Source organism: Molothrus aeneus, chromosome 31 (genome assembly GCF_037042795.1).
Source record: "Molothrus aeneus isolate 106 chromosome 31, BPBGC_Maene_1.0, whole genome shotgun sequence".
In the NCBI taxonomy this organism is placed as follows: Eukaryota; Metazoa; Chordata; class Aves; order Passeriformes; family Icteridae; genus Molothrus; species Molothrus aeneus.
In genome coordinates, this window is record NC_089676.1 from 3,133,526 (window position 1) to 3,144,401 (window position 10,876).

The 10,876-nt window shown below is 58.1% G+C and overlaps 2 protein-coding genes across 2 annotated transcripts in view; one reads left to right on the forward strand and one right to left on the reverse strand.

Annotated features, from left to right (window-relative positions):
- ARHGEF11 (Rho guanine nucleotide exchange factor 11) overlaps positions 1-8,453 on the forward strand; it is a 36,523-nt gene extending 28,070 nt beyond the window's left edge. The window contains exons 30-40 of the mRNA XM_066568048.1: positions 531-606; positions 1,367-1,537; positions 2,185-2,272; positions 2,381-2,482; positions 3,111-3,181; positions 3,846-4,136; positions 4,312-4,782; positions 6,265-6,357; positions 6,890-7,065; positions 7,296-7,578; positions 8,019-8,453. Coding sequence (XP_066424145.1) covers positions 531-606; positions 1,367-1,537; positions 2,185-2,272; positions 2,381-2,482; positions 3,111-3,181; positions 3,846-4,136; positions 4,312-4,782; positions 6,265-6,357; positions 6,890-7,065; positions 7,296-7,578; positions 8,019-8,044 — 1,848 coding nt within the window. The 3' untranslated portion in view covers positions 8,045-8,453. The remainder of the gene's footprint in view (positions 1-530; positions 607-1,366; positions 1,538-2,184; positions 2,273-2,380; positions 2,483-3,110; positions 3,182-3,845; positions 4,137-4,311; positions 4,783-6,264; positions 6,358-6,889; positions 7,066-7,295; positions 7,579-8,018) is intronic.
- A 438-nt stretch (positions 8,454-8,891) lies between these two features.
- LYSMD1 (LysM domain containing 1) lies at positions 8,892-10,626 on the reverse strand. Its single transcript, XM_066568046.1, has 3 exons — positions 10,484-10,626; positions 9,934-10,220; positions 8,892-9,521 (listed from the first exon to the last, which is right to left on the reverse strand). The coding sequence occupies exons 1-3, from the start codon at positions 10,577-10,579 to the stop codon at positions 9,392-9,394; spliced, it is 513 nt and encodes a 170-aa protein (XP_066424143.1). The 5' UTR covers positions 10,580-10,626; the 3' UTR covers positions 8,892-9,391.
- Positions 10,627-10,876: the final 250 nt, after the last annotated feature.

The following is a 10,876-nucleotide window of genomic DNA, read 5'->3' on the forward strand; positions in this document are numbered from 1 at the left end:
GGATTTTATGGGAATCCCCCATTGTTCCGTGGGAATCCCCATTTCTGCATCCTGCCCTTCCATGGGAATCCCCATTTCCACACCCTGCCCTTCCATGGGGAACAAACCCTGGCTTTTAAGGGAATCTCCCATTTTTCCATGGGAATCCCCATTTCTGCACCCCGGCTTTCCCTGGAGAACCCCTGAGTTTTATAGGAATCCCTTGGTTTTCCATGGGAATCCCCCGATTTTCCATGGGAATCCCTTGGTTTTTCCCCTTTTCCCATGAATCCCAGCCCCAGTGGAAAAATGACACGGGAAAAAAGCAATTGTTGGGGTTTTTTCCCCTGAATTTTGGGGTGTTGTTCATAGATTTTGGGGCGTTTCCCATGGATTTGGAGTGATTCTCTGGATTTTGGGGTGTTTCCCCTGGATTTTGGGTGTTTCCCATGGGTTTTGGGGTGTTTCCCATGGGTTTTTGGGTGTTTCCCGTGGATTTTGGGGCGTTTCCGTGGGTTTTTGGGCGTTTCCCATGGGTTTTGGTCCTGCAGAACCTGGACCTGACCTCGCACCGGATGATCCACGAGGGACCCCTGGCCTGGAGAGTGGGCAAGGACAAGAGCGTGGGTACGGACTGGGGGGAACTGGGAGGGACTGGGATGGCCTGGGATCCAAAAATCCCAAAAATTTCCCCCAAGAACTGAAAAAAAAAAAAAAAAATCACTAAAATATCACCAAAAAAAATCCCCACAAATCACAAAAAAATCCCCAAAAATCACAAAAAAAGTCCCCCAAAATTAAAAACAAAATCCTCCAAAAACTGAAAAAATATCACTAAAATATCACAAGAAAAAAAAATCCCCCCCCAAAAAAAAAACCCCAAAATACCACAAAATAAAAAAAAATCCTCCAAAAAGTGAAAAAAAAAATCACAATTCTCCCCCCCAAAAAAATCCCCAAAAAAGCCCCAAAAATTAAAAAATAAAACATCCCCCAAGAAACCCCCAAAAATAAAAATAAAATTAAAAAATCGCCAAAAATAAAAAAAAAATCCCCAAAAATCCCCCAAAACCCCAAAAAATTCCCAAAAAATCTCAAAAAAAAACCCCAAAAAATCCCCCAAAACCCCCCAAAAAATCCCCAAAAATCCAAATAAAATCCCCATAAAATCCCCCAAAACCCACAAAAAAACCCCAAAAATCTCAAAAAAATCCCCAAAAAAATCCCCAAAAATCCAAATAAAATCCCCAAAAAATCCCCCAAAACCCCCCAAAAAAATCCCAAAAAAATCCCCAAAAAATCCCCAAAAATCCAAATAAAATCCCCAAAAATCCCCAAAAATCCCCCAAAATCCCCACGCATGCCCGACCCGCCGTGGATGCCGCAGAGCTGCACGTGCTGCTGCTGGAGGAGCTGCTGGTGCTGCTGCAGCGCCAGGACGAGCGCTGGCTGCTCAAGTGCCACAGCCGGGGCGGCCTGGGCGGCGCCGCCGACACCAAGCAGAGCTTCAGCCCCGTGCTCAAGCTGAGCTCGCTGCTCGTGCGCTCCGTGGCCACAGGTGGGAGCAGGAAATACGGGAATCCCGGGAATTCTGGGAATTCTGGGAGTGAAATTGGGGAAAATGGGGGTTTCGTGTGAAAAAATGGGGTTTTTGTGTAAAAAAATGGGGGTTTTGTGTAAAAAAATGGGGCCTCAGCCCTGTCATCAGCTCAGTGCTCTGTGGGCAGGGAAAATCCCAGAACTCCGCGAATTTTGGACGGAATTTTGGGAATTCTGCAGGTTTTCAGGGGGGAAAATGGGGGTTTTGTGTAAAAAAGGAGGGGTTTGGGGGGAAAATGGGGGTTTTGTGTAAAAAAGGAGGGGTTTGGGGGGAAAATGGGGGTTTTGTGTAAAAAAGGAGGGGTTTGGGGGGAAAATGGGGGTTTTGTGTAAAAAAGGAGGGGTTTGGGGGGAAAATGGGGGTTTTGTGTAAAAAAGGAGGGGTTTGGGGGGAAATGGGGGTTCAGCCCTGTCCTGGAGCTCAGCTCCTGCTCATCTGCTCCATGGCCACAGGTAACCCTGGAATTCCGGGAATTCTGGGGAACTGTGGGGCTGGGAATGGGAGGAGTTTTGGGAGTTTTGGGGGGCCGGGAATGGGAGGAATTTTGGGAGTTTTGGGGGGCCGGGAATGGGAGGAATTTTGGGCATTCTTATCTCTCCCCCCAGACAAGCGCGCCCTGTTCATCATCTGCACCTCAGAGCTGGGACCCCAAATCTACGAGCTGGTGGCACTGACGTCCTCGGAGAAGAACACGTGAGGGGAAATCCTGGAACACTCCCTGGGATGGGCTGGAAAATGCCCCGGGCAGGGCCGGGGCTCCCAGCTGGAATTCCCGTGCGTGATTCCCGCCTGGAATTGCAGGTGGATGCAGCTGCTGGAGCAGGCAGTGCAAGGGGCCACCAGGAGCCTCCCGGGGCCACCGAAACAGGGACAGAGCGAGGGCAGCGGGAACGGAGCCGCCAGGTGGGAAAATGGGAATGGCGGGGATGGATGGTGGGGATGGCGGGATAATGGGGATGGTGGGGATGGATGGGAATGGGAATGGTGGGGATAATGGGAATGACGGGGATGGCGGGGATAATGGGAATGGTGGGGATGGTGGGGATGATGGGATAATGGGAATGGTGGGGATGGATGGGAATGGGAATGATGGGAATGGCGGGCATGGATGGTGGGGATGGTGGGATAATGGGAATGGTGGGAATAGATGGGAATGGGAATGATGGGGATGGTGGGGATAATGGGAATGGTGGGGATGGATGGTGGGAATGGTGGGGATGGTGGGAAGATTGGGAGTGGGATAATGTGAATAATGGGGATAATGGGAATCAGAATGGGGATGAGGATGGGAATGACAATGGCAATGGGAATGGGAATGAGGATGGCAATGGGATTGGGTTGGGAATGGGATGGAGCCCAGGCGGTTCCTGGTGTCCCCAGAGGGTCCCTGGGGTGGGGGCTCGGGGCTGCCTGGCCCTGGCCCTGTCCCATTCCCATTCCCGTCCATTCCCATTCCTGTTCCCATTCCCGTTCCCATTCCCGTTCCCGTTCCCATTCCCATTCCCGTTCCCGTTCCCGTTCCCGTTCCCAGCCTGCTGCTGCCGGACCCCGCCATGTCCCCGGAGCTGGCGCGAGACACCGAGCCCGAGGATTGCTCCTCAGGTACTGCTGTCCCTGTCCCTGTCCCAGAGCTGGCAGTGATTGACCCCTGTCCCTGCTGTCCCTGTCCCTGTCCCTGTCCCAGAGCTGGCAGTGATTGACCCCTGTCCCTGCTGTCCCTGTCCCTGTCCCTGTCCCACAGGTGGCAGTGATTGACCCCTGTCCCTGCTGTCCCTGTCCCTGTCCCAGAGCTGGCAGTGACCCCTGTCCCTGTCCCTGTCCCTGTCCCACAGGTGGCAGTGACCCCTGTCCCTGTCCCTGTCCCTGTCCCACAGGTGGCAGTGACCCCTGTCCCTGTCCCTGCTGTCCCTGTCCCTGTCCCAGAGCTGGCAGTGACCCCTGTCCCTGTCCCTGTCCCTGTCCCAGAGCTGGCAGTGATTGACCCCTGTCCCTGTCCCTGTCCCTGCTGTCCCTGTCCCTGTCCCAGAGCTGGCAGTGACCCCTGTCCCTGTCCCTGTCCCTGTCCCACAGGTGGCAGTGACCCCTGTCCCTGTCCCTGCTGTCCCTGTCCCTGTCCCAGAGCTGGCAGTGACCCCTGTCCCTGTCCCTGTCCCTGTCCCAGAGCTGGCAGTGATTGACCCCTGTCCCTGTCCCTGTCCCTGCTGTCCCTGTCCCTGTCCCAGAGCTGGCAGTGACCCCTGTCCCTGTCCCTGTCCCTGTCCCACAGGTGGCAGTGACCCCGAGCCCTCGGGCCGGGCCCGGCCGCTGCAGGAGCTGCTGGAGGAGCCGCGAGGGGCCCGGGACGGGGCCGGGGATGGGGACAGGGATGGGGACGGGGACGGGGACGGGGACGGGGACAGTGACCCCGACCTGGGGGACCCCAACCCTGACCCCGACCCCGGGGACCCCGGCCCCGCCCGGGGGGACCCTGACCCCATCCCGGGGGGTCCCGACCCCGCCCCGGGAGCCCCCAAATGCCCCGGGAGCACTGGAGTGCTGGAGGCAGCGCTGGAGGACGGTGAGAAATGCCAAAATCCCAAATTCCCCCAGTGTCCTTCCTCATTCCCTGCGGAAACCCCAAATCCCCCTTTTTCCTCCCTCTGTTCCCTGGGGAAAATCCCGAATTCCCCAGTTTTCCTTCCTCCATTCCACTTGGGAAACCCCAAATCCCATTTTTCCCTCCCCGCTCCCAGTGGAGACCCTGCGGCTCCTGATTGTCCAGAGGCTCCGGCCGGGCCGGGATCCCGACCCCGAGGACGGACAGACCCCCACGGCCGGAGCGGCCTCGGGACAGGGCAGTGACCCCCGGGGCTCCGGCCAGGAATTCCCAATGTCCGGCCAGGAATTCCCAACGTCCAGCCAGGAATTCCCAATGTCCGGCCGGGAATTCCCAGTGTCCAGCCAGGAATTCCCAGTGTCCGGCCAGGAATTCCCAATGTCCGGCCAGGACTCGACCTCGTCCGGCCGGGATTCCGGGATGTCCAGCTGGGAATTCCCAGGGTCTGGCCGGGAATTCCCAGTGTCCAGCCAGGATTCTGGGATGTCCAGTCAGGAGTTCCCGGTGTCCAGCCAGGACTCGGCCACGTCCGGCTGGGAATTCCCGGGGTCCGGTCGGGAAGGGCCGGAGGGGCTGGAGCCCAACGGGATCCGAATCAACCGGAAAGGTAAAGGGGGATTTGGGGGAAATTGGGGCAGGAATTTGGGGTGAGAATTGGGGGAAATTGGGGCAGGAATTTGTGTGGGATTTGGGGGAAATTGGGGCAGGAATTTGGGGTGAGAATTGGGGGAGATTTGGGGGAAATTGGGGCAGGAATTTGTGTGGGATTTGGGGGAAATTGGGGCAGGAATTTGTGTGGGATTTGGGGGAAATTGGGGCAGGAATTTGGGGGGATTTTTGGCAGGAATTTGGGGGTAATTGGGGAAGGAATTTCTGTGGGATTTGGGAGGGACTGGGGCGCGAATTTGGGGTGAGAATCGGGGGGAATTGGGGCAGGGATTTGGGGTGATTGGGGCAGGAATTTGTGTGGGATTTGGGGGGATTTGGGGCAGGAATTGGAGTGAGAATTGGGGTGGATTCGGGGTAGGATTGGGAGAATTTTGGGAGATTTGGGGTGGGATTTGTGGGGCAATCGATGGGAATTCCCTGCAGTGCCTGATGGGATCCCTGCTGGGATTTGGGGCCGCGTTCCAGGATTTGGGGTCTCGTTCCCTGTCCCTCTCTGGGATTTGGGGTCTCATTCCCTGCTCCTTTTTGGGATTTGGGGTCTCATTCCCAGCCCTTTTCCCAGATTTGGGGTCTCATTCCCTGGGTGCTGATTTCGGGTTCGTGATTTCGGGTTCTGGGTTTCGGTGCTGATTTTTGGGTGTTGATTTCAGGGTGTTCATTTGGGGTGCTGATTCTGGGGTGCTGATTTTGGGGTTCTTATTTGGGGCGCTGATATTGAGATTTTGATTTTGGGGTTCTGATTTTGGGGTTCTGATTTTGGGGTTTTGATTTTGGGGTTCTGATTTTGGGGTTCTGATTTTGGGGTGCTGATTTAGGGGTTCTGATTTTGGGATTTTGATTTTGGATTTTGATTTTGGGTGCTGATTTTGGGGTTCTGATTTGGGTCTTGGTGCTGGTGCCAATTTTGGGGTGCTGCTTTTGGGTGCCAATTTTGGGTCCCAGCTTTGGGTGCTGGGTGCTAATTTTGGGTGCTGATTAATTTTGGGTGCTGATTAATTTTGGGTGCTGATTTGGGGTTCTGGGTGCTGATCAGTTTTGGGTGCTGATTTTGGGGTGCTAATGAATTTCGGGTTCTGATGAATTTTGGGTTCTAATTTGGGGTTCTGAACACTAATTTTGGTATTTTGGGGTGCTTCTTTCTGGTGCTGGGCGCTAATTAATTTGGGTTGCTAATTCTGGGTGCTAATTAACTTCGGGTGCCGATTTTGGGGTGCTGGGTGCTAATTAGGGGTGCTAATTAACTTCGGGGTGCTGATTTCGGGTGCCAGTTAATTTTGGGTGCTAATTGGGGGTGCTAATGAACTAATTGAGGTGCTGATGAGCTAATTGGGTGCTAATTAACCAATTGGGTGCTAATTACCGCATTCCGGTGGTGGGCGCTCCCCCTTCCCCTCCCGCCCCCCCTTTTTTGGGGGCCCAGCCCAGGAGGAGGGGCCGGAGGAGGCCACGCCCCTGCGCGGCTGCAGCCAATCAGAGCCCGAGCTGCGGGAAGGAGGCGGAGCCAGCGCCGAGGGTAACCGGCCCCTCCCCCCGCCCCAAAAACCCCGAAAGGGCCCCAAAAACCCGAAAAGGGCCACCAGAATCACAAAAGGGACACCAAAAACCCAAAACGGGCCACAAAAACCCAAAAAGGGCCACAAAAACCCAAATGAGCCACCAGAATCACAAAAGGGCTACCAAAATCCCAAAAAGATCCACAAAAAGCCCAGAAAGGGCCCCCAAAAACCATTTGGGGCCACCAAAAACCCAAAAAGTGCCACCAAAAACTCTTTGGGGGCACCAAAAACCCCTTCAGGGCCACCAAAAATCCTCTGGGGCCACCAAATCCTCCCCCGGGGCCACCAAAAGTCCCCTTGGGGACACCAAATGTCCCCTTGGGGACACCAGAATCTCCAGAAGGGCCATCAGAAACACCCTCGGGGGCCACCAGGAGCCCTTGTGGGGCCACCCCTGATGTCCCCTGATGTCCCCTGGTGTCCCCTGATGTCCCCTGATGTCCCCTGGTGTCCCCTGATGTCCCCTGATGTCCCCTGTCCCTCCTGCAGGGAATTTCTTCTACCTGAGCCTCCCCACGGGACCCCCCCGGCCGGGAGGGGACACCGGGGACACCCCTGGGGACATCGGGGACAGCTCTGGGGACACCCCTGGGGACACGCAAGGGGACACGGAGCTGATCCTGGGGACCCTGGAGAAGCTGAGGGGGAAACTGCTGAGCCTCAGGGTGAGTGACAGCAATGGGGACACTGGGGACATCATTGGGGACATCATTGGGGACATCAATGGGAACTGCTGAGCCTCAGGGTGAGACTGGGGACACTGGGGACATTGGGGACAGGGTGACATCACTGGGGACACAGATGGGAGGATGGGGACGTTCAGGGGGTCCTGGAATGGGGACATGGGGGGACACTGGGGTGTCCCAGCTGTCCCCAGCTGTCCCTGTCCCCGCAGGCCATGGAAGCCGCTCACCAGCAGCTGCTGCACTCCCTGCGGGGTGGCCATGCCAGCGTCCCCAGCGTCCCCAGCACCGTCCCCAGTGTCCCCAGTGTCCCCCCCGGGCGGGCCCCGCCGCCCCCCAGCCCCCAGCGCTCGCCGCAGGCCCCGCGGGGACACGGGGGACACGGGGGACACGGGGGACACGGTGGCACTGCCACCCCCGGCGCAGGTGAGAGCCCCCGGGGCACCTGCAGTGTCCCCTCCCTGTGCCCTTGCCCACAGCACCATGATTGCCCCGGTAATTTCCCACTTCCCCCATTATTTCCCCCATTCATTTCCCCCATTATTTCCCCCATTCATTTCCCATTTCCCCCATTAATTTTCCCATTATTTCCCCCGTTAATTTCCTATTATTCCCATTATTCCCCCATTATTTCCCCCATTCATTTCCCATTTCCCCCATTATTTCCCCCATTATTTCCCCCATTCATTTCCCATTTTCCCCATTATTTCCCCCATTAATTTCCCATTTCCCCCATTATTCCCCCATTATTTCCCCCATTAATTTCCCATTTTCCCCATTATTTCCCCCATTATTTCCCCCAGTATTTCCCCCATTCATTTCCCATTATTTCCCCCATTATTTCCCCCATTCATTTCCCATTTCCCCCATTATTTCCCCCATTCATTTCCCATTTTCCCCATTATTTCCCCCATTATTTCCCCTTTCTCTTGCAGGCTCCGACGCCCCCGCCCACCTTTAACCCGGAGGGGGGGGATGGGCTGGAATTTCCCTCCCCTCCCCCAAACCCCCGGAAGATTTTCCAGGGAATTCCGGCCGGGAATTCCCCCCGGACGGCCGGACAGACGGACAAATGCACTTTGTTGGGAATTCCCCCTTTTCCCCCCAAAATCCCCTATAAATATGTACGTACTGCCCCCCCCGCTGTAAATACCCCCGGGTGTCCCCCCCGTCCCCTCCCGGTGACAATCGGGGGTGACACGGTGACAATCGGGGGGTGGCACCCCCGCAGTCCCGGGATCCCCCCCAAAACCCAGGTTTGCCCCCAGAATCCCGGATTTGCCCCAAATCCCGGGTTTTGCCCCCAGATCCCGGGTCCAATATAAATATTATAAATACAGAGCCCGGGGGGCGCTGGAAGCTGGGAAGGATCCCCGGGTCTGGAGTCCTTTCTTGTGGGATTTGGGGTTTTTTTGGGATTTGGGGTTTTTTATGGGATTGGGGTTTTTTTATGGGATTTGGGGGTTCTTTTTCCGTGGGGGAGGGGGGGGATTTATGGGGAGTTTTTGGGAGGGGTCCCAAATCCTGGGGTGGGGATTTGGGATTGGGGGTGGAGAATTTGGGAATTTGAGGTTCGGGATTTGGGGTCCTGGAGGGGTTTGGGATCGGGGTTTGGGAATTTCGGGATCTGGATTCTCCCCAGGGATTTGGGAATTCCGGGATCCAGCCCCGCTGGGGCTGCGATGTCCCCAAATGTCCCTGGAGGCGGAGGGGAATGTGACACTGTCCTCAGGGTGTGTCACACTGTCCCCAGGGTGTGTCCCACTGTCCCCAGGGTGTGTCCCTGTCCCCAGGGGTGTCACAGCCCGGCCGGTGACAATGCTCCGGTTTATTTACAAGCTGGCAGCGGGAGGTGGCACTGTCACCATCCCTGTCCCTGCAGCCCCAAACGGGGACAAGGAGGGGACACCAGGACACCTCCCCAAAGTCCCCGTGTCCCCTCGGGGTCCTGGCAGCGAGGAGCGGTGGTGACACCTGCTGGTGGCACATCCCGGTGGCACATCCCAGTGGCACCTGCTGGTGGCACCTCCCGGGTCACATCCCGGGTCACATCCCAGGTGTCTTCAGTGTCACGTCCTGGGTGTCCCCAGTGTCCCCACAGTTGTCACAAGGTGCAGATCTCATCCTGGGCGTCCCCAATGTCCCATTCCAGTGTCCCATTCCAATGTCCCATTCCAGTGTCCCCAGTGTCCCCACAGTTGTCACAAGGTGCAGATCTCATCCTCAGTGTCCCCAGTGTCCCCACAGCTGTCACAAGGTGTAGATCTCGTCCTCGCTGTCCCCAGTGTCCCCAGTGTCCCCACAGCTGTCACAAGGTGAAGATCTCGTCCTCGCTGTCCCTGAGCGCGGCCGCCCGCGGGGTCCTGGTGAGGGGTCGGGGTCCCAGCCGGGCCCCCCGAGGGGACGCGGGGCCGGGGCCGCCCCCGCCCGGCCCGGGGCTGTGGGGACACCGGGGACAGACGGTGACACCCGGGACAGCCGGGCTGGCGCTGCCACCGCCCCGGCGCCACCACACCCCAGTGCTCCACAAGGTTCCCTCCCTTTTAGCTCCGGTTCACCCCAATCTTCTCCCAAATTTTTCCCCCAAATTTTCCCCGATTTTCTCCCAGTATCATCCCAAATTTCCCCCCAATTTTATCCTAATTTTCCCCCAGATTTTGCCCCCAATTTTCTCCCAGTTTCACCGCAATTTTCCCCTCAATTTTTTTCCACATTTTTTTCCTGATTTTTCCCAGATTTTCCCCCCCAGTTTGCCACGGATTTTTCCCAGATTTCCCCCCCCCCCCCCGTTTGCTCCATTTTTTTCCTGATTTTTCCCAGATTTTCCCCCCCGGTTTCCCCAGTTCCCACCTGGAGCTCGGGCCCTGCAGCCGCTGCGCCGCCGCCTCCTTGCAGCGCCCGATCTCAGCGTCCAAGCGCCGCAGGAAATCCGAGGCCGAGAGGTCGCGCCGGGAGGGGCCGGGGGTGTCCCCGGGGCTGTCCCCGCCGGTGTCCCCGGCAATGTCCCCGGCAATGTCCCCGGCAATGTCCCCGCCGGTGTCCCCGGGGCTGTCGCGCTGTCCCGGGATGAGCAGCGTGGCTCTCAGGAAGATGCTGTCCGAGGAGTAGAGGCGGTTGGCGCGCTGGATCTGCTCCATCTGCGGGATGGGACCGGGATGGGACCGGGATGGGACCGGGACAGAACGGGGACAGAGCGGGGACAGAGCGGGGACAGAGCGGGGACAGGGATGGAACGGGACCAGTACAGGGACAGGGACAGGGATGGGGACAGGGATAAGGACACGGACCAGGATGGGCAGGCGAACCGAACCGGGCCAGGACGGGCCCTAGATGACCCCTGGGGACCCCCAGGGCCTTCCCTGTTCCCGGTGTCCCCCCGGTGTCCCCCGGGGCCGCTCACCGTCACCCCGTAGCGCAGCGCCAGCCCCTGCAGGGTGTCCCCGGGCTGCAGGCGGTGCTCCCGCGGGGCCGCCCCGGCTCCGCCGCTCCCCGCCATGGCCCGCCCGGGGCTCCCGGCCCGGGGCTCCCGCCCGGGGCTCCCGGCCCGGCCCCGCCGCTCACGAGGAGCGCTCGGCCCCGGGCCCCGCCGAACCGGCGCGGCCTCGCGGCCCCTCCTGGGAGTTGTAGTTCCGCCGGGCCGTCTCCGCCGCCATTCCCACGGAAGCTCCCCACGCTCGAACTACAGCTCCCATCAAGCCGCGGGGGTCGCGCTGAGCGCTCGCTGATTGGTGGTTCCCCCGCCGGCTGTCCCCTGGGAAGCGCTACCCGGAAGCGGCGGTGGCGGTTGCCATGG

Bases quoted from the DNA above. Each gene is read 5' to 3' on its own strand.
- LYSMD1 (XM_066568046.1), bottom strand. From the start codon at position 10,579: ATGGCGGGGAGCGGCGGAGCCGGGGCGGCCCCGCGGGAGCACCGCCTG. The intron at 10,221-10,483 runs GTGAGCGGCCCC...CCCATCCCGCAG, and splicing joins CGCTGCGCTACGGGGTGACG to ATGGAGCAGATCCAGCGCGC. The intron at 9,522-9,933 runs GTGGGAACTGGG...GTGTCCCCACAG, and splicing joins CTGCAGGGCCCGAGCTCCAG to CCCCGGGCCGGGCGGGGGCG.